Source organism: Rhinopithecus bieti, unplaced genomic scaffold, assembly GCF_001698545.2.
Source record: "Rhinopithecus bieti isolate Rb0 unplaced genomic scaffold, ASM169854v2 scaffold_39883, whole genome shotgun sequence".
Lineage (NCBI taxonomy): Eukaryota > Metazoa > Chordata > Mammalia > Primates > Cercopithecidae > Rhinopithecus > Rhinopithecus bieti.
Window position 1 is genome coordinate 1,264,287 of NW_016816948.1, and position 21,921 is coordinate 1,286,207.

At 39.8% G+C, this 21,921-nt stretch overlaps 1 protein-coding gene across 1 annotated transcript in view; it reads left to right on the plus strand.

The window, feature by feature from the left end:
- The window catches only part of FBXL17 (F-box and leucine rich repeat protein 17), a 562,873-nt gene extending 540,952 nt beyond the window's left edge, over positions 1–21,921 (plus strand). Inside the window, 1 exon segment of the mRNA XM_017855637.1 lies at positions 19,443–21,921. Coding sequence (XP_017711126.1) covers positions 19,443–19,583 — 141 coding nt within the window. The 3' untranslated portion in view covers positions 19,584–21,921.

Below are 21,921 nucleotides of genomic sequence, written 5' to 3' on the forward strand. Positions count from 1 at the left end.
ACATCTATGTATTCTGGCCATTCGGGACCAAGAAAGGGCCAGTGAGGGGGTATGTGGGAATTTGCATCTCCCCATACATCAGATGCCACTCCTAGCACGTGATAAGAAGTGATTCCAGAGGTCCTGGCGGAAGGCCTGGGGAGCTGACCAGCGATGTGAGCATGAGTTTAGGAAATGGTGCAGCATTTAATGTGGGACCCTTTGAAGACTGAGAAAACAGATAATAAAAATCTATACTGACACCTGTAATCCCAGCATATTGGGAGGCCAAGGCAGAAGGATCACTCGAGCCCAGGAGTTTGAGACCAGCCTGGGCAACATGGCAAAACACCCTGTCTCTACCAAAAAAAAAAAAAAAAAAAAAAAAAATTAGCCAGGCATCGTTCCACACACCTGTAGTCCCAGCTACTAGGGAAGCTAAGGTGGGAGGATCCCTGAGCTCAAGAGGCCGAGGTTGCAGTGAGCCGTGATTGCACCACACCACCCCAGCCTGGGTGACAGAGCAAGACCGTGTCCCAAACAAACAAACAAAAAACCAAAAAAAAACCTATACTAGACACCAGGCACTCCACAGATGTTTTCTTCTTTATTTATCCCATGTTTTTCCTATAACAAGTCTAAGAAATAGTTATTTGCATTGTGAAGTGGAGAAAATGGAGGCTCAGAAAGACCAGTCAGTGGCCCAGGGATACTCTGGCAAGACTTCATGCCGGGTCTTTGGAGTCTGTATCCAGTGCTACTGGCACAACCCAGGGGGCATTCTCTGGCCACGGGGACTGCTTCCTTAGAAAAGGTCCAGTTCAGATACTTGCTCAGAAAGTGCCGCCATCTTGTACTAATTTACACATGTGTGCTACTTTTGTAAATGGTGATTAGGAACAAATCTAGCAAAATAATGTGAAACTAAATAGACTTGCCATTCAAAGGGCATGCATTTTCTAAATGTAGCAAATCTGGGGGCAAATGAAGTATGGCCCAAAGCCCTTGTGTCCTTTGTCATTTTTTGTGAATTGACTTTTTCTCCAAACACTTTAGAATCCCAGCTTATACTAGACCTTTGCCAGTTAGTTATGTTTAGAGAAGTGTTGTTATATATTCTCAGCCCAGCCCAGAAGCGACTTACTTTGTAACTAAGCAACAGCACTGAGACCCAGGGCTTGCAAGTCTCCCAGAAATCTTTCTACTAACCAACCTAATGCTGCTGCTAACCCTGCCACTTTAAAATGACTTCTTTTAAGACAAGTTAAAGGATCTACCATAGGCAGAGTGCTCTAGAAACAGGAATCAATGACAGCAGAACTCCTCAGCTTCCAGCAGAAGCTGCCACGTGAATGCTGTCTGACTAAAGCTACCGAAATGTAAGCATTCATGCATATGTGTCCACAACGATTCTCAGAAATTGCCGTATTTCTAATCTGTAATCTTTAGATGGTTAAGATCGGCTCCATCTTCAGAGATACACTGTAGAAGTTGTATGTTACAGTTACTACAGGAGAATATTATTCCCGACATTTTTGCTGACCAGCATTTTGCTGATTTTTAGATAAGAAATGGGTTATTTTCTACCCAAATGCAAATTACTCCAAAATTAAATAGAGACACTGTTCAGATTAGCTATATCCCTGAGGGTTTTAGCCCTTTCCCTGGGCTGTCTCTGAATCCTTTCTCTAACCAGAGAGCCACTCTGAGAACCCATTGGCTCCAGCACGATGCCGGCTGGTCAGAGCCTGCTGCAGCACAGCCCAGGGAGATGCTGGACCTCGCCTTGCTGTCTGGCTTCCTCAGACTTAAAGCAGCTCAGAGCCAAATACGAGAGGCTCTGTGAGGATGGAAGACAGTTCCAAACCACACACAAAGCACAAGTAAAGGCTTGCACAGAAAAGCCTGCTTGTTGGTTTAGTTGGATGGAAATGTAAAGTAGCTATTCAGTTTTCAGATTTTGTATCATGCCATCCATCTCCAGATTTTAAGTTACCATCAAGATTCAAAGGAAGATTTGAGTAGCAAAGAAAAGAAATTAGTAGCAAGGGTATAGTCTGCAGAGCCAGAGTTCAGGTTCAGATCTGGGTTTTGCACTTACTAGTTGTGTCACCATGGGCAGTTACTAACCTCTCAGTGCTTGTTTCCTCATTTGCAAAATGAGGGTACTAGTACCTATCTTGTAGAATTATGAGCATGTAAATGAGTTAACATATGTAAAGCACTTAGAATAATGTCTATTATATATAAAATGATCTGTTACTGATTATTCTTATCATCAATATCATTATATTAACCTGTGCTGTGATAGTGGAATTTCCCAATGAGAAAAAAAAATTTATATTGCCTGCTATTCAATTTTGAAAGAAAATTAAAAAGAAAGGAAAAAAATAAACTCAAATTAGGGAATGCTTTGCCTTTGTAATTTTTCCTCAACTAAATTTAAAATTAAGATTATTTTTTATATAAAGATGTCAGTAATTACACTTTCTACACACCTCTGCAATGGAAAACTAATGCCTCCGTAGGACACTCAGTATTTGGAATGAATTTATTAACCATCTACTCCAGCACAGGGATGCAGAAAGATTTGCAGTGGGAGAAAAGGGTGAGTTGAAGATAAGACTGTTCAAGTACTCAGGGAAACAAAGTAACAAGAAAATAAAGGTGAAAATAAGAATAGAAACAGGAAACAGAAAAACTGTGATTAGGGAATGGAGAAGAAGATACACCATCTCTTGGCAGTCTATAATCATCTGTGCCAGCAAAGCATTAAAGAACAAAATTAATTTGGCCCTGTCACTTTTCTCCCTACCTTAACCAAATCTGCTAACCAGTAATAAAACCCATTAGAGTTCTCCTCTGTGTTTCTGCACACCCATGGCGTCAATGGAGGAGGCAGGGAACCTCCACATCTACTCAATAAACTCCTCGGTCAGGAATGGCGTCAGTGGGATACCTACACTGGAGAGAGATGTGGTTTGTGAAGCCCTTGCACTGGTATTCTGTGATCCTGTGGTTCTGAGAAAGAACATTCTAGTTGCATGTTCTTTCACAGTCAGTTTTATTGAGGGCCACTTATATTTAATTTGGAGGCTATACTTTACCAAACTGATGCTTTTTTCCTCATTTCAGCTTTTGAGGAATTGCAGGAATAACAAAATGCATTGTATTTGTTGTAGGAAAACAGTGTTTCCCCCCACGACCCCCACCCCCCATCTCTCTTGGTAAGTTAGCAGAGAACAAATGAGAAAAGTTAAACATATTCGTTGCAGATGAAAGCAACATGTACTTGGATTGTCAAACAAGGGCTAAGCGAAACTGCAGTAAATACGTTTGGCTGCAACATTGGTGATTCCTGGGGAGGGGTTCTCCAGTCATTCAACAATGCAGCATTCCCCATGCAGTTGTAAAGTCAGGAAGTGCATTAAGAAGCCCCTGTTTGAGTAGCTTTTCTGATTGCTGGATGGATAAGCATGTTAGAGGGTTTTGAAGCTGACGCCACTTAATCTCCTAAAGTTTAGTGCATTGTAAGAACCAAGAGAAGAAAACGCTGTGTGAGACGGCTTTGATGAATTGGGGTGAGCTTATATTCTTAAAGACTGTTCAAAGGCTTACTTGACCTTGGGAATTAGAGTTGACCCGAAATCACCTATCAACTTAACTCACATTTATTTGGTGATTTAGTTAAAAATACTTGTGTAATCAACGGAACCCTCTAATAAGAGCAGTATGTTCACTCTGTTTACCGCAATCATAAACAGAAGCTTTGGTCATAGAAATGTTTTTTGTGACTTCAGTGAATTCTAGATTCTCTATAGATCTGTTTCTTGTAATTGTATTATATTTTCTTCATTTCTTATAAGGCAGTTTGGGTGGAGAACAAAACTATAAAGGACCAAAAAAAAAAATCATGAGAAAGCTGTAGGGCAAATGGAAATGCAGTGTTCAAGGTTAATGAAAAATGTTTGGGGTGACAAGGTTGATGAGAAGGGAGGAGGCACCATGGCCTGGCACTGGCAGAAAAAAACAGCCCTCACCAGAGGCAGCCTGGCTAGTTTGCGAGGCCTCGGTGGTAAAGTGTCGTGGTGGAAACCTCTGCAGTGTGTGTTAATACAGAAGTTTGGAGACGCAGGCCTGAATTATGAGCAGTGAATAACATCATAAACGTAGCAATTCTCAAATGCCAAACCCTTGTGAAAAGCAGTTGGATGGAGAAATGCTGGAGCTTTTAAAAGCTCCCTTTCACTTTCTATTTTTTTTTTTAACTTCATGCAGAACTAATTTTATACACTGTTCATTTGATTTGAAAATGCCAGCGTCTGGGGTATCATTAAAGAGCGTTATTGAGGGAGCCACTCTTGGCAAAGCATTTTGCTTAAAATGCTTGGTTCTTATGTCCCTGCATAGTTATAGATGGGAAGGAGAAAGTGTGCCTCGGTTTACCTAACCCCACGCCTCTGCCATGGCCCGGAGCAGATGGCTACCCTTCTGCTGGGAGGTTTTTTTTCCTCCTTGGCCAGTAGAGGTGCCTGGAGGGCTGTGGGGGCCACATTACTTAAGGAACAGACATAAATAGATTGTGAAAGGTCCACCCTAATGTCCTATGACCAAAGCCTCTTGGAATTTCTTTGATTTCTAGTTGACATAAATTAGAATTACACAGGCGTGAAGAGCCCGCCCAGAAAAGATGAGAGAGGCTGCTGGAGAGGAGAGCCGCCTCTGTGTGAGCCTATTGATTATCCAGCTGCCTTCAGGCCAGGGGCCTCTGTGGAGGCCGACTACTATTGATCCACACCACGAAAATAATTGAATTAATTCATTTCTCATCAAACTGACATTGCCAAGACGTTTCTCCTTACCTGCCCCAATTCCTGAAGTTGTTAGTTGAGTGAAATAGTGATTTCTTTTAGTAAATGTTGCTATATTCTCCAGGACCTAAGAAATCCTGGTGTTCACATGGAGTTCTACATTTTTAAATGGGAGAGAGATTTTTTTAAATCGAAACAATAAGAAGCCAATACAGAAAGCAAGTAATAGAAACCAATCAGCTCTTTCGAACCAGGAGTCTGCTTTACCACCTGAAAATACTAAGGCCAAGTTTTGGCTGCCCAATTTAATGTAAAAATATTCAGGAAAAATAGACCACTGCATATTTCAGGAAGTAATTATGGTAAGAGAAAGCCTCAACAACTTAACTACTCCTGTGGAGAAAGTGGAGTTTTTATCAGTTTGTTTAGGAATCATGAGCAGGAAAGCCCTATGGGGAAAAGAATATAGGACTCTGTAACTAACGTACAGAACTAACTGGAAAAATCAGTTTCAGAGAAAAATAATTTGAGGGCACTGTGTCCAGGACTGTTTTGGTAGCAATTCAGCCATGAAACAAAGCGTGTACCTGCAGGGACTCTCCTCTTCCCTGCCTTGTCTGTGCAGCTGTTTCCAGGTTGCCCATAGCCAAAATGTAAGATTTAAAATTGATGCCATATCAAAGAAAATAAAGTAAAAAAACAAAAAGAAAAGAAAACATTCTATTCGAATAAGGCAGGAGTGGTCTAACTGTATCAGACTGTGCAGTCCTCTGTTGTGGGTGACATAACCCTTATTCAGACAGCCCACATGACATGTGGCCCCAAAAGAAAGAGGGGATGAGAAATGGTGAGAGTGCAGCTGGGGCTCTAAAATCTGAACTTAAGTCCTTCACTTGAAGCATCAGCATCTTGTTCCTTTTGCTGATGAAACAGTTTCTCCAGGTGATTTTCACATAGGAGCACTTTAAAACGCATTTTACAACCCTCTCCTGATTATTCCTGGTAATTGAAACAGGGAAAAACACATCAGCTGAAATTCAGAGGTTACCTTTCAACCTCATTTTAGTTAAGTGTTCCCATCTCCTCCTCTTCCACCCCTGTTCACCTGAACTTCTAAGAAGTGGTAACTAAAAGTCCTTTCCAGTATTTAAATATGAAACCAATAAACACTGATGTGGAATTTTATAAAAGAGGTTGAGCACTAGTGTCAAACTGTTAGGTTTTCAAATTCTACCTCCATCATTTTACTCTCTCCGGGACCTTGGATGACTTTATCTCTAAAAGCCTCAAATTCACCAACTGAAAAATGGGGATGATAATGACATTTATCCCATAGGGTTGTTACAAAATTAAATGAAATATTGTGATAAAGACCTTAGCTCAAAGTCAGGCACACTATAAGCACTCAATAAATGTTAACTACTATTAGCATTATCATTATATTTATTCACATATACATACCTGCTCTGGAATCTTCTGTCTGGTATATTAATCACCTGTCCAACAGGTTCATAATATTCTAGCCATGAATATAAATTCACAAGCTTAGATCTTCATAGAAGAACTGGCCTCCTGAGACGCAGCAATTCTTGAAAATAATAGAATTGTTTCTAATCATTAGGACTCACTAAATTACAGCCAAACTTACAGAGAAAGAAGAAACCTGGAACCGGTAGGAGTCAGTCCTTTCTTGTGAGCAGAGAGTGAAGACCTGCCAAGTCAAATAGCCAGTCAATGTCCAGGCTGAGATTTGTTTGGTTTGTTTTTTCAGGAAAATCAACATCTGTGTAGAACCTTTTAAGGGAATGTGCTGCAAGTAGCTACTTATGTTTTGCTGGCCTCTGTTATGGGATTGATGGATAGTGAAATTGTTCATTTGCTTTTAAAGGGGGGAATGAGAGAGCCTCCTGTTCCCCAAATACTGTAGGGTGAATAGATTGCTGTGTTGGAGTTTGCCTGAAGGCACCCTGGAGCGTCATTGCTTTACAGTAAATAATCTCCTTGGAGCTTTGATTTGGTTTCGGTAATTATATGAAAGAATTAGATTGTAGGATCATATTATTTTTCGAATTTAAAAATAGAATAGGTAGCAGCAATTCCTCAACAGAGCTCAGATGAGATCCCAGAACTCTTAATCACCTGACTTCACCAAGGAGCAACAAGACCAGCCTGCAGTGACCAGGTGACTGAGGGACTACTGCAGGTAGGGAAGCGATGGCTCAGCCCACATGCCAGGCCTGGCCACCCAGCAGCAGCAGGTCTTCAGGGCCTACTATGCTGTGCCTAGAGAAAATCCTGTTCTTATTTGCAAGCAATTTTTCAGAGAAAAACTAAGCCTCTCCTGCCTCCAATTTTTATCATATATTTTATTAATGGTTGATTTTTTTCAAGAAATATCTATTGAGTGACTTAGTATATTCAAGTCACTGTGATAGGTGATAGGTCAGAAAAAAACAGCGAACAAGATATACTCCCTATGCCATGGGGCCTGCAGCCTCTTGGGAGAGAACAAGCAAATGGGCAGCTACAGTACTGTAAAATTGCTGATTATTTATTTTTAAGTGACACCCAAGGTTATGCTTCTTCTGAACAAAGAGCCTCACTTTGATCTTACATCAGCTTTCAGCCGTGGTCCTCTAGCCTCTTTTCTTGCCATTCTATTTAATTTCTGAAGAGGATTGTCTAGGAAGAGTTTTCCTTGCTTTCTCGCCACCTGTTATGAACTATTTCCATCCGCACCATGCCACTGATGCTGCTCTTTTCAAGGTCAGCAGTGGCCTCTGTGTCACCAAATGCAGTGGCCGTTTTTCTGTTCTCACTTCCCCCATGTCTTGGCAGCAGCATCCATATGGTAACCACTCCGTCCTGCCAGAGAATGCTTGTCTCTTGTCTTCCACTTCACCAGACTGTGGCTTTGCTGCTATCTCTGCGTTCCCCACCGCCTCCCAGTGCCGCCATTCCCTCATCTGTAAAATGAAAATAATAGCATCTGTCTCACATCGAGAGAGTGGAGTGAATTAATCTGTGTGGTGTTCCTCCTATGAAGCAAGCAATAAACATTAGCTCTTACTTGTTGTAGTGGTTGATTTTTACCCTTCCTACCTTCATCTCTTTCCTTCTCCTTACTAGAATATAAGATCTGTGGGTTTCTCCTATGTTATATTACCAGGACCTACCACAGTGGCTGGTACACACTAGTTGCTAAACAAATATGTATTGCATGCTGGATGCATGGATAGATTGGACTGTGTTTCTCATCTGCATTCTCTTCAACCAGAGCAGCCCCGTTATTATTGCTTTATGTACTTGAAATCTACAGTTTTGGTTTGTGAAACTATTATACAGCTAAAAGTAAATTTGAAAATCATTAGATTCCACTGCCTCTTAATAATTTAATGGATTGTAAAAAGTACCTAGACAGAGGAAAATAAATAAACAAGTAAGAAAGTTCCCCCCTTGGATTTCATATGAAATCCGTATAGCTGGGGAGTTGTGAGGGCAGCTGCAAGCCCCGGGGGATCAGGACATTCACATGAGCTCAGCATCTGCTGCATGGTTGAACTTGGCATCCTTCAGAGCCCAACCCTGCAATGCTCTGATTTATGTACAGTTCATCTTCTGAAAACCAAGAATACCACTTATTTTCAGGTTTTTGAATCTACAGATTTACCGGTCACATTAATGCAGAATAAATTTTTGCTAATCATGAATTTGTCTTAGGAAACAGGTCAAATTCGTAAATTCTACATAATGGAAATGGCAATTTTAGAAAGTTTTTTTTCATCAAGTGTGCACTTGCTGATTACCACTACCTTATCCTTTATGTAAGAAAATAAAAACTGAAATCGAGAAAGCCATTATGCACAAAAGAAAACACACTTTTAGTTCAGAGAGCTTTCCCCTCGATTATGTTTTCAGCTTAACTTCGTGAGTTTAATTTAGAAATACCTAGATGTGTTCCATAAGTACATTGCACTTACTACTCACTTAGTGACTACATTAATTATCTTATTGGGGCCTAGTTTTTCTTTTTTCAAATTGTTGATCATTTGCTGAACCATTTATAGCAATACAGATGACTCCCCCAAGCAACTTTCTCCATCCTGGTGTTCCACATACGTTATGTTCTCGTTCTCATCTGCACCACACACACATATGCATGGATTTGAGCATGGCCAAGTCCCTGGCCAGTGGTTTGTGGCCTTAGAGTGGCCAATGCATGGTTGTGTACCTGGAGCTTGCTTTCTCAGTGGAGGATAGCTTGGAAACATCTTTCTCGGTGCAGGATAGCTTGGTGATACAGGGAATGAAAATGTCACTAATTTTTCTCTCTGACAGTCTGGTTGTTGGACTTCCTGTCACACTAATCTCTAATTAGAGGCTTCAGGTTAGCAAGCCCCAATTCTCACTTAACACTGCAGGCGTTTCTGTGATCCCCATCCTCCCAAGTTCTTTGCGGCTTTCTCACTGTGCTAATTCAAGTGAATAGAAGCAGCACTAGTGTTAACAGGCAACACACATTTCATGAAAAAGAGACAGCATGAAGCCAGGCCTGTTGTGATATTGACAGAGCATAGCCTTTCCAATCATTGCAGATTCCGAAATGGAATGACTGCATTTGACAAAGTTGAGTGAATTTATGAGCCGGCCTCTGTCAGGTTCATTGCATTCTCAGTATCTGTCTTATTGTATACTTTGGGATTTTTAGATGAATTTTTTTTTTGCCACCCAAGAGTACTATTTCTTACCTCTGTATGAAAACACATCCTTAAAGACCCCAGGCTACCGGTATGAGGTTCACGCATGAAGCATCGTACATTATGGATGCTCTGTGGTCAGCTGACTCCCATATTTAGCAAGTTGCTTTTAGGCTCCAATGAGATAGTCAACTTTTCCTCTTAAAATTTCTTTTCTTAAAATTGTATTAACCCAGCATTTTGGGAGGCTAAGGCGGGTAGATCATGAGGTCAGGAGATTGAGACCATCCTGGTTAATACAGTGAAACCCCGTCCCTACTAAAAACACAAAAAAGCAGCTGGATATGGTGACACGTGCCTGTAGTCCCAGCTACTCAGGAGGCTGAGGCAGGAGAATCGCTTGAGATCGCGCCACTACACTCCAGCCTGGGTGACAGCGAGACTCCATCTCAAAAAAAAAAAAAAAAAAAAAAAATTTAATAAATACCTAATCATGAATACCCTCTCCTTCCATATCATGGATTTTCCACTGAGGAAGCACTAGGTCCATGTGAGAATTGGGGATAGGAGAATTTTTTTTCCTTCCCCTTAGCTTTTGGGAAGATCAGATGGAGGCCACCTTTGGCTTTGCCTAATTAGAGATCTAAGACTTGATGCTGAAGGAGAGGAAGCCAGTCCATTTTTACCACATTCAACAAATGCATATTTTGTTTCAGACAGTGATGAATATTTGAAAAAAGAAGGGCTAATAAGCTATAGTAGCAACAGTTCCTTTTCCCCAGAACCTCTAGCTCAGAGGTGTCATATCGTGGGAAGTGGGCAGGTGCTTGGTTCAACCTTGCCTTCAGATCCCCAAGAACAGGAATCACCTGTGCATTCTAGGAGCTTTTTTTCAGTGAGTGGCTTTAAACCAGTAGGTCTCCCCCATCTGCATTTTGGAATCTCCTGGAAGCTTTACAACTACTGATGCCTGACTCCCTCTCCACCAAGACTCCGATATAACTGGTCTAGGATATGGCCTGGGCACTGGGATTTCTAAAAGATCTTCAGGTAATTCTAATGAGCAGTTGGGTCGACAACCACTTTATTCTTGTTTGTATCTTTCTTGCCCTTGTAGACACAGTTTAATTCATCCCATGTCAGTAAACATTTATCATAAGTTTGCTATATATGAGTCACTGTAGGGTTTATGGCAGAAGGCCTTGGTTTGTCTGAGAAAGGAAGAGGGAAGGAAGGGAATGTGAAGCTGATTACAGGAGAGAATAAAGGAGCCAAGTGCTAAGGTAGGAAGTTTAGCCTCGCCACTGAAGAGAAAGAGGTGAGAGATTGAAATGAGGCACCAGTTTCCTAGTTCCCTGCTCTCACCATAGCAAACCTCAGCAGAATGTGGCATGTCACCCGAACAGGGATGTGCGAAGTCCTGCTGCAAAGGGAGAGAGATAGAATTATAAAAATCTACACAGGCCAGCAGAGAGCGGGCACATGTTGTCAGCTGTGCAGGATCCTGGAAAAATCAATATATCGTCTGCTCTTTTTCTCTTTTCTTGGTGTCCTATTTAAAATATTTTAAACTGCACTTAGATGACTCACCTCATTTACATGCAAATTTGGGGTGTTACTAAAATTCACATTACCCTGATTTCATCCTTTTTAATATGTGCCCATCTTAGAGCCTGTGGGCACCAGCTGAAAGCACATTAAGGTCTGTTTGAATATGCATTGTTCACGATGACTTTTGCTGGCACCTGGTGAATACCAGGTTCCACGGATATCCACTAGTTTGCCAGAGAGCCAAGAAACACGGAGAGAAGCAGGCTCCGGAGGCGTATTGCCCCAGAGACAGCACTCTGCCTCTGGACCGCCAGGAGTCAGCCTCTGGGGCTGTTAGCAGTGAGTGACATTACCCAGGGAGTCTGTGAAGAATGACAGACCAGTGTGAAGGCCCAAGCCCTGAATTAGGAGGTAGGAGCTGAGTGTGCTATTTGTGATGCCTTCACAGATATATTGTGGGCCCTTTACTTTTCCCACCTGCAAATAAAGGGGTCCACCTTCTTCGCCCCTCCCTTCCTCACAGCAGAGCTATTTGATACAAGAACTTACTGCAGGTATACACTTGAGTTCGTTGGATGGGGCGGGAGAAACATTGCATAGCTTACAAAGTAACGACTGATGAGTTGTTTTATTCTAGCTCATGAGCTGGTTTCCTTTCTTCTCTGAATAATATGTGCGTATTTTTGTGGATATGGTACACAGGCTGACACCTTCTTGTCCTTCAGAAGTCCAAATATCACTTCATTTGGAAAGCCCTTTCCAGCCCTCAAGGAGCAGGTCAGGTGCCTACTGCAGGCTTCCTTCTGCAGCAACCTGCACTTCCCTAGAAAGCACTTCCCGGGCTTTGCTGTTGCTGGTGTCATTTTCCTCCCCTGCTGGGTTATAAGCTACAAGAGGGCAGGGGCCATATCTGGCTTGCAGGCCATCCTACCCTTGTAACAAGGGAAAGTGTTTTTATGGGTGAGAGACGGGAAAGGAAGCAGTGCCCATTTCTGGCGTAGTCACGGATGGCCTATCCAAAGGCCTGTTGTCAGTCCTGCAGCTTCTTCGCATTTCCATCATGCTTCAAAGTCTCAGGTAACCCACAGCTCCACAATAGACTGCTCTGCAGGCCAAGTGAGATCCATTATAATTTACATTTAGAGCAGCCATTTTGAAAACACTGTCAAGGACTTTGAAATGTATGTATATGCAAACTGCAATCTCTTTTATGTTCAATAAAAAAACGAATGTCAGTAAATATTTTACGGGACAGGAAATCAGCTAGACCCCAGTCTGACACTTTGCATACCACACCATCTTACCTAAGGGGCCAGGCAATGTGGTACAGTGCAGAGAGCACTGTGTGTTAGGGTCCTGAATTCAAAATCTAACTACCATTTACTAGCTCTGTGAAATAGGAATTCCATCTGATTAGGGGTATTCATGCTTAGATGTCTGAGAAATAATAGATGTTCACTGAATATTATTCCTTTCCTGTCTTCCCCGTCCTTGCCTGAACAGAGACATACTTTTATTTTGCTTTATTGGTTATTTGAGTAAAACATTAACAAACTGTTTTCAAGTATTTTGCCAAAATAAACCATGCTGAAGAGAAGCGTTTGATTGTCTCTTAACACACAAAAGCCTAATACTATGTGTTTAGCAGTGGGGGCATGGGGCGGTTTTGGTGGAAGAATTTCTCCTTATCTGAGATTGCCATTCATTGCACGCTTCTGAGGCATCAGATACTAAACACTATCATGACAGCAGAACCAACTGAAAAAAGAGCCCTTCACATTTTCACTTGCCTCCACATAGGGGTAAAGGCATACCAACTCCCAAAGCCCAAGAAATCAGAAGATAGAAATGGCATTGTTTTGAGTCAGGAGACCTGTCCACAATTTACTCTTTGCCATCAGATAACTATGACATTAAAAGGGAGCTTAAATGTCACAAAATTTCCAAATCATCTGCCTTCCTGGGCCTGCCGTCTTGAGCAGGCTGCTGATGCTGTAAACACCAGTGTCAAATCCTCTGAACTGTGTAGGGTTTTGCCAAGTTTTGGAAACTGACTCGTGTCCAGGATCAGTAGCATGCCTCTTAGTCTACACACCTGGTTTAAGAACGATCTCCAGTGTGGAGGGTTGACATCAGGTAATCCAAAGTGTAGCTTAGTTATTTTCTGAGTACGCCCTGACAGCCACATGACCCAGAAAAACTTGTTAAACCACCATCATGAGCTGCTTTGGTCTCCTGTGCAACATTATTGGAAACTCTAGGGAAGATGTATCTGGAAAGAGGTATCTGGTGATGTCAGATGGAAAAGACAGTAGCCCAAAGGATCACCATGGGTATGAACTTCAGAGGATTAAAGGAGTTTGGGGCTGCCATAATATCAGGACTTTAGAGACTGCTACCACTCTAGCTGAACAGTCTGGGAACAAGATGAGCTTATCTCTACAATTTCTGGTGCAGTACTATTTAGTGCTTTTTTAATGTACTCAGTAAGTATTCATTGAACAACTCCTATGTGAATTTAGCCAACACATATTTATTGAGTATATACTATGTGCTAGGGATTTGACAGTGAACAAAACCAGCAAGAACATCTGTCTCATAGAGCCTGTATTCTAATGGGCAAGAATATACCAGACAGTGCTTGTAGGACTAAAAACAAAGAGATGACTGAAATTCTCCTTGTTGTCAAGAACTTTAAGTGGTTTTGTCTTAATTGTGATTTTAATATAATCAGATGTCAAATATTTTCCCCCATCATAAATATGTCTTCTTTTAAAACCTGAGTTAAAAAGGAAGTAACAATCACTTAATGTAAATGGCTTCTTCTGCAAATTTTATCAGAAATTACATTTATTGAACAGTACGTGTCATTGAGGAGATAAGTCAGGCCTGGGTTTACACTTATCTGGAACTTTCTGGGGAAATTAATAAAGAGACTGTAATGGCCTAGATAAATTGGTTACACTGACTCTCTGTTGCTCTGAAGTTTCTCTCCTCACCCTTCCGTAAGAGCAGCAGCCATATCATGAAACTGTGGTGTGATTTACCTTCATTAGCATAGCAATTTGCCTCACATTTTCACAAAGTGCTAATAGATGTTAACTCAAAATAGATTAAAATACTAGACAAATTGCTACTACCTTAAAAAGAGTTATAACAATTTTGAAAATGTAAATTATGGTTATGCAGCATTTGGAGAGAAGTATAAAATCCAGTCTTTCTTATATTTAAAAAAACTTGTGGCACATGGTTTTTTTTCCCCTTTAATCACAGTAATTTCTTCAAATGACAGTGCAGCATATTTTTTTAGGAAGATATATTGCATTTTTTAAATCTCATGTGTCATATAGGAGTTGCCATTGATAGTTTTCAGCAAGAGGAAAAGAAATTGAATACAGAAAACCAGGGATCATGGAGAAATTTTTAAAAATAAACTTCATCTTTAATGTTCCCTTTTTGTATTACATATATGAGTTGGAACAGAGAGAGGTTCTTTTCATTCTAGCAAGTGGAGTTGTGCATGACAAAATGTCTGCAGAAATGTGCATGTAGACATAACGATGTAAAAGGATTTGGGCTCTGCTGGTGTCTTACCTGAATCCTCTATGGCACCAAAGCACTTATGGAGTCCATACAAAGAAAAGGTGAGCATAATTTGTGCTTCTGAGGAGTAAATGAGCATAACTGTAGTATAATATTTGTCACACTATTGCCAGGAGAAATTGTAAGTAATAGATAGAACCCTCCCTAAGTAGGAGCCCGTGTATTTCCCCTGAATAACTTCTACCCAACAGGGCTCTAAAATGAAATATTTGCATTTTCCTCACTGCTTTGTTTCCTAGAATTTACAGAGTACAGTTAGCAAAAGGATTGCTTAGAAGATACATTATATCCACAGAGGATTACTGGTGCCATTTTTCATACAGTTACACAAAGTCAAATTATTGTCAGTTCTTACCCCAAACCTATGAAAGCCAGAGAACAAACACATCGTCATCTATATTCTCAACTACAGATGTATTTTACTTTGTGCAGCCGAAATAGGTAAATTGCATTTTGGGAAATCAAAGGATATATAAAATATGCTGGGGAAGCTGGCAAAATAAATTAACCCTACCATGAAATTATTTACTAAAGTGAACAATTAGTCTCTAATTTGTATACTTCATAAATCCTTATCTTCATGTATCAAGTTTGCTTAAGGTGAATTATGTGCCTTTTCCTGGAAAACAGTTATCACATAGAGATATTTTCTATTTTTAAATTAATTGGCCCTCCAAAACAAATTGCCTGTCAACCCTAGGTACAAAACTCTGTACAAACCTGTGTATAAATTGGAAAAGATGTACCACAGAAAAGAGTTCATATCGTTAACAGTGGGTTTGAATGTTTTCTCTGCTCCATTCTTTTCTCATTTATTTTTAGTTAGTACTTCCTTGAATGCCAAATGGCTTGGACTACATTTACTTCTTTGCAATGTGACGCAGATTTTCCAAGGTTCCTCTCTGACCAAATGACTTCATCTCTTAGTGAAAACTACATCCTTTTGTTTGTCTATGGCAGGAGAGAGGCAACTCATCTAACTGCAGCATGGGGAACATCCGTTTAAAAAAAGGAAGAATTTCCTGACAGTGATGTATTAGTCTGTTTGTATTACCATAAAGGAATAGCTGAAACTGGGTAATTTATAAAGAAAGGGGATTTAATTGGCTCATGGTTCTGAGGTGTACAGGAATGCGACGCTGGCATCTGCTTCTGGTGAGGGCCTCAGGAAACACAGTCATGGTGGAAGGCGAGGGGAGCAAGCATGTCACATATGTCACATGGCGAGGCTGGGAGCAAGAGAGAGAGTTGGGGGAGGTGCCACATGCACTTTTAAACAACCAGATCTCGAGAGAACTCCCCCACTATCTTGAAGACAGCACCAAGCCATGATGGGCAGACCCCCATTAACCAAACACCTCCCACCAGGCCTTTCCTCCAACATTGGGGATCACATTTCAACATGAGATGGGAAGGGGACAAATATCCAAACCATGCCAAAGTAGTTACTTAAAACCTAGACTATGTTATTAAGGAGCGTTCTGGAATCTGCTCAATAAAACATTAAGATAAAATAAATTTTTCTTGTACATGGAGAACATTCTAAAAGTTATTCTTTGCTTGGTGATTAATTTATTTTTAACATTACAACTAGTGTTAACAAAGTTTATCTTATGAGATAACTTAGAGGTGGAACAATATTGATTAACGCTATAGAGAACTGGTGGCCCTAAGAGATCATGAATTAACTCTTTCATTCAGTGACCATTTACTGAGTGCCTCCTCCAATAGTGAGAGCTCCTGTATGGTGGGCTTTTTATATGAGTCACAGCGCTAGGCATATTATTACATTTAATCCCTATAACAGTCCTATGATAAATACTTTTATCCTCTCTTTACAGTTGAAAAAAACCAAATCTTAAAGAAGTAACATGAGACACTGTGGCGATTCCTCAAGGATCTAGAGCCAGAAATACCATGTGACCCAGCAATCCCATTACTGGGTATAAACCCAAAGGATTATAAATCATTCTACTATAAAAACACATACAACGTATGTTTATTGCAGCACTATTCACAATAGAAAAGACCTTGGAACCAAGCCCAAATGCCCATCAGATGATAGACTGGATAAAGAAAATGTGGCACATATACACCTATGGAATACTATACAGCTATAAAAAATGACTGAGTTCATGTCCTTTGCGGACATGGATGAAGCCCTGGAAACCATCATTCTCAGCAAACTAACACAGGAACAGAAAAACCAACACCGTATGGTTTTTCACTCCCGTAAGTGGGAGTTGAACAATGAATGAACACATGGACAACAGGGAGGGAACATCACACACTGGGGCCTGTCAGGAGGTGAGGGGCTAGGGGAGAGAGAGCCATTAGGAAGAAAATACCTAAGGTAGAATGATGGGTTGATGGGTGCAGCAAACCACCATGGCACATATAATCTATGTAACAAACCTTGCACGTTCTGCATATGTATCCCAGAACTTAAAGTATAATTTTTTAAAAAACTAAAATTAGATTCCTTAATCACATCTTATCAAAATAAAACCTGGTAGATTAAAAAAGAAAAGAAGTAACATGAAAGCAGGATTCAAACCTGTTTCTGGTGGCTTCCAAAGTCCATGATACGAACAATAGTTGCCATAGTTCTTCTCTATTTTGAACTGCCCAGTAGATTTAAAGATAAAAGGCCAATCTTTAATCTCCAGAGACTTTTATTCAAGTGGAAGAGATAGGCAAGTGGACAGATAATTGTAATACAGTGTGAGAATGCTCAGAGGACAGACCTTGCAGGGTGCCTGCCACGGTGCACCGGGACAGGGTGCCTAACTCAACCTTCTGGGTTGGGTTGCTTAGGGAGGGCTTCCCTGAAGGAGGAGATTCTTGAGCTGAATATGAGTTCCTCAAGAAATTGTTGGCCTTCTTGCTTAGTATGTTAGTGTCAGTGTCTGGCTTTGCCTTATTCTTGGATTTCTATTTTTTATTTGTAGTTTGTATTTGTTTTAGCATTCACTCACTCATAACTATTCCTGGCTCATCATAGTTCTTATAGATCTTAGATTGGAGCAAGAGAAATAGACATTAAAGTAAGCAATCATAAATTCACTTAGTACAATAATAAGTACTACGAGGGAGAAGTAGGCAGTATTGAAAGAGTGAATGATCTGGAATACTTACGTAACTTAGTGAGGGGAGCGGAGATAAGGCAGTGATCCAAATTTGCTGGGAAAATGACATGGAAGCTAAGAACTCAAAGATGAGTAGGAAGTAGGCATGAGAAAGGGGTCATAATGGATAAATGGGGCAAAAAGTATTCCAGGGATGTGTAAAGATCCCAAGACCAGAAGGAACTTGAACAACTTAATAAACTGAAACTAGGCCAAGTGGCTGGATAGTATCAAACATATGCTAGAGGAATAGGCAAGGCCAGATGATAGATGACTCCTAAATGTACTGTTACAAGCTGTCTGAACTCTAGACTTAGAGCACACATTTAAATTATATTAAATTAATCAGTTCATATTTCAACTCCAATATGTGTATCAGTTTTCCTTTTTTTATTCAAAATTATTTTATTAGCTTTTGAAAATAAAATGTTATAAATCATAGCTTTATCACAAAAAGAATTATTTATATGGCTTGGTTAAATTTGACTTAAACACAAGCAGGTCTTAAATAGAGAAATGCTCTGGCAAAGATTTAGTATCATCAACACAATGTTGAAATATCAACTGTGTCAATAATGTAAAAAGATTAACAGATAACATAGCTTTCTAGATCACTTAGAAAACATCATGCTATTTCAGAAAAGTGCAGATAACTGAATTTCATGATCATCATACTTCTAAGCAGGCTTTCAAAGCAAACAGCAAGGGTTTGATGTTGTTTTAGGTTTTTCCTAGTGATCCTGATCTTTTCCAATAATGGACATCAAGAGGTATGCTCAAAAATGTGTATCACAAGTACCTTCTTTCAGACTAGCTTACTCGGTATAAATGAAATATTGATGTATTTGAAAATGCTCAAGTGTTCAATAAAGATTTTAAATAAAGCTACCTAAAAGTTGTGGTTCTTAGGTTAATCATTTATTTATCTAAAGGATGAAGAAAACTGTCTAATTCTGTGATATGAACTGCAATCAGCTTAAAAATAATTGACAAATTAATCCCTTCACAGCACAGCAATTGTAAAGGTGTTAGTTTTAATTAGGCCTGTCTGATTGCCCTGTCTAATCAAGAATCAAGGTGGTATCTTTGATGGTTAAGGTCTATTGGGGCCATCTCTGACCTGCCAGCCATGTATGTTTTAATTATTGATTCCTCACATTTCAGCCCTTTTCACAAAGGAACTTGAAGTTTGCCATAACTTAACATTTAAAGGGAAGAAAAATAAACATCTTCCCCAACACTTCTGTCTGGAATCCTGTGTATCCTCTCCGGCATTCCACAATTTTTGTCCTAAGAAGGCTGTCGGGTTGATGATGAAGTCAAGTGCACATTAGCTATCTTACTGCTTCTTCACCTCCCAAGCACTGCATTTTCAATGGACATGGTTAAGATCTTGACAAATCACAGTCATCTATGCTTCTAGAAAACACTTTTGATTTCTTGATATTATGTCTTTTAAAAATCCCTAAGGGCAGGTGCGTTACTGGGAGATCAGAAAGGTCAGATGAAAGGGGACACATATCTTCTCACAAAACCCTTCCTCACATCGCTAGGAGGAACAAAGCGAGGGCTCCTTGTGCCGCCGTGAGTCAGCCGCAGCACATCAGTGAGCGTGGGCAGCGGCATGGTGTTGGTGGTCTCTGTGCGTGATGATGGCTCTTCTTTGTTTGCAGGTCAACGAAGTGACGGTGGAACAGCTGGTGCAGCAGTACCCCCACATCACCTTCAGCACCGTCCTGCAGGACTGCAAGAGGACCTTGGAGAGAGCCTATCAGATGGGCTGGACCCCCAACATGTCTGCCGCCTCCTCCTAATGCTCCTGCCCCGCCTAGTCCACTGGGATCATTCAGCAGAGCAGAGGAGAATTGTACATTTGGGGGGCTGATCTCTCCGAAGAGTTTTAACTGTCACCTGTCTGTATGTGTTCAAGTATGTGTATTTGTGTCTTGTTTGCATACTGCATACCAAAAGTGCAGTTGTCATTTGTTCCCAAGTGAGCTGGCTTTTTTTCTTAGAAATTAAAGATTATGAAAGCTACAAACTTTTTAGTTTTTAACTTCAAAGGCTTCTTTCTCTTTAAAAAAACAAAACAAAACAAAACAAAACTTTTTTTTTAATGTAGAGTCAAAAAATTGGATGTATTATTTTGAGCTTCTAATTGCTGCCACTTGGAGATGTCCAAATAAGAAGGCCTTCTTTTCACATGGGATGAATTATGCACTTCTGCTGATGACGACTACAATGGAAGTGATGTTACACGTACAGGCACTTACACTCTCACATACTCACACATGTGTGCACATCTACACCAGGGCTCTGATCTACTCCAGATCATTTCCTGACAGAGAAGCCTTCTTCCAGGCCACCGAGGTAGCATGTTATCCACTGTGGCACTGCCACTCCATGTATCCTCAGGTGGCCAACTTGCTATCTGGTAGGTGACTTGGGGACTAGAAAGAATAAAGCCTTTTCTAAATTTGCTATATAGAGGCAACAATCTGAACTCCCCTGGCCAGCTCACCAAAATTAATTATACATTATTCTACAAATGCATTCTGTTGAGCACTAAATATTTTAGTTGGTTTTACGTTAACATTGTGTTAGCTTTTATTTCCTGGATAGTAACTGGTCAGGATATATTTTAATGATATTTGAAACTAATCTTAGCATTGAAGCCACCAATGTAATTAATGGTGTGCAATTATTTTTAAAAGTACAGATCATTTCATTATTTTCTTAATTTTGGTAATTATTAAAGTGTATTTCTGAGATACGAGAGGGTAGTCACATTAATAGAAGATTCATGAGTGAGATATAAGTAGACAATCTTTCTACTGTTGTTGCTTTTTTTGCTTTGCTTTGGGTTTTTGAACAGGTTTTTTGGATATGTGCATGTTGTCATTTTGGACTAGTTCTCATGCTACTGCAAAGATCTATTGCTAGCTAATATATGAGTTAAGAAGGAAAATTAGAAAATCTGTTCATTGAAATTCTGTTTACACTTGTCAGAAATAAGCATTTCTTTGTTTAATTAAAGATTGCCAGCTTCAGTTAAGACAAGACCTATCAGTAAATGAATATATGTTTTGATTTAACACATCTTTACAATTAATTCATAATAGGGACTCAGGCTCAAATAACTGTTCCTGTGTCTAGATTTATAATGAGGACATCAGGGAGCCTTTTTAAGCTAAAGAGTGATTATCTTTCACAGTAGAACTAGAAACAAAAACCTAACTTGTGAATTTGCTATTTATTTTTCCCTGAGTGAATATAACTGTTATTTGGTCTTTAACAGATATACTGAGGTTTGAGTTTCACTTTCTTTAAGTCTCATATTGCTAACATGACATTAGCTGTAAGAAGCAAAAGATAGCTTTACATTTGAATGCCATTTACTGATTTCTAATGATTCTCTTTTTTTGTAAACAACTGTTTCCTTTGATTATGTCAACATGTTTTCTGATGTGGCATTTTTGTTTTAATCCCAATCAGTTAGGAAATCTAGTCAGTAAGCACCAGGAGTATTCTTCCCGTCACTAAATGAGTTTCTAATTTAATTTGAAGGGAATAAAATTTGTGTAAGAAAAAAGCTGTTTAACTTTAATCAACTGTATTTCTTCTTACACATTGAACTACATCATTTTCATATCCACTTCCCCACCACTGAAATAGCTTATTTCACAATATTTTAACTGATTTTTAATCCAAAACTAATTTATAAGACAGTATGTATAGTAATAGTAGCTTGAGGGAATATGCAGAAGTTTAATTTTTATATATGTCATACTATATTTTAAATAGTTAAAAAAGACAAAAGAAGGGAGAGCCATCTATGATATAGATGGTACCATTTCAGTTCAAAGTTGTAATAACCTTTGGAGTGTTAGAGTTTGGTTGTCAAATGGTTTCAGAGTGTATAATTGATTTTTTAAACGTTGCATTGTTTGCATCTAAAGTACAGCACTATAACATGCTTTAGCTTGCGGGATGGGGTGGGGTGGGGATTTGCACTTATTCTCTAAAATGTTGACTCATCCAGAAAGCCTGATGCAATATAATCTGGAAAACTGCTTTGGTACATTTGTAGAACTCCATAGAAATACCATATCCAGCCTCAAAGCATTAATCTCAAAAAAAAAAAAAAAAAAA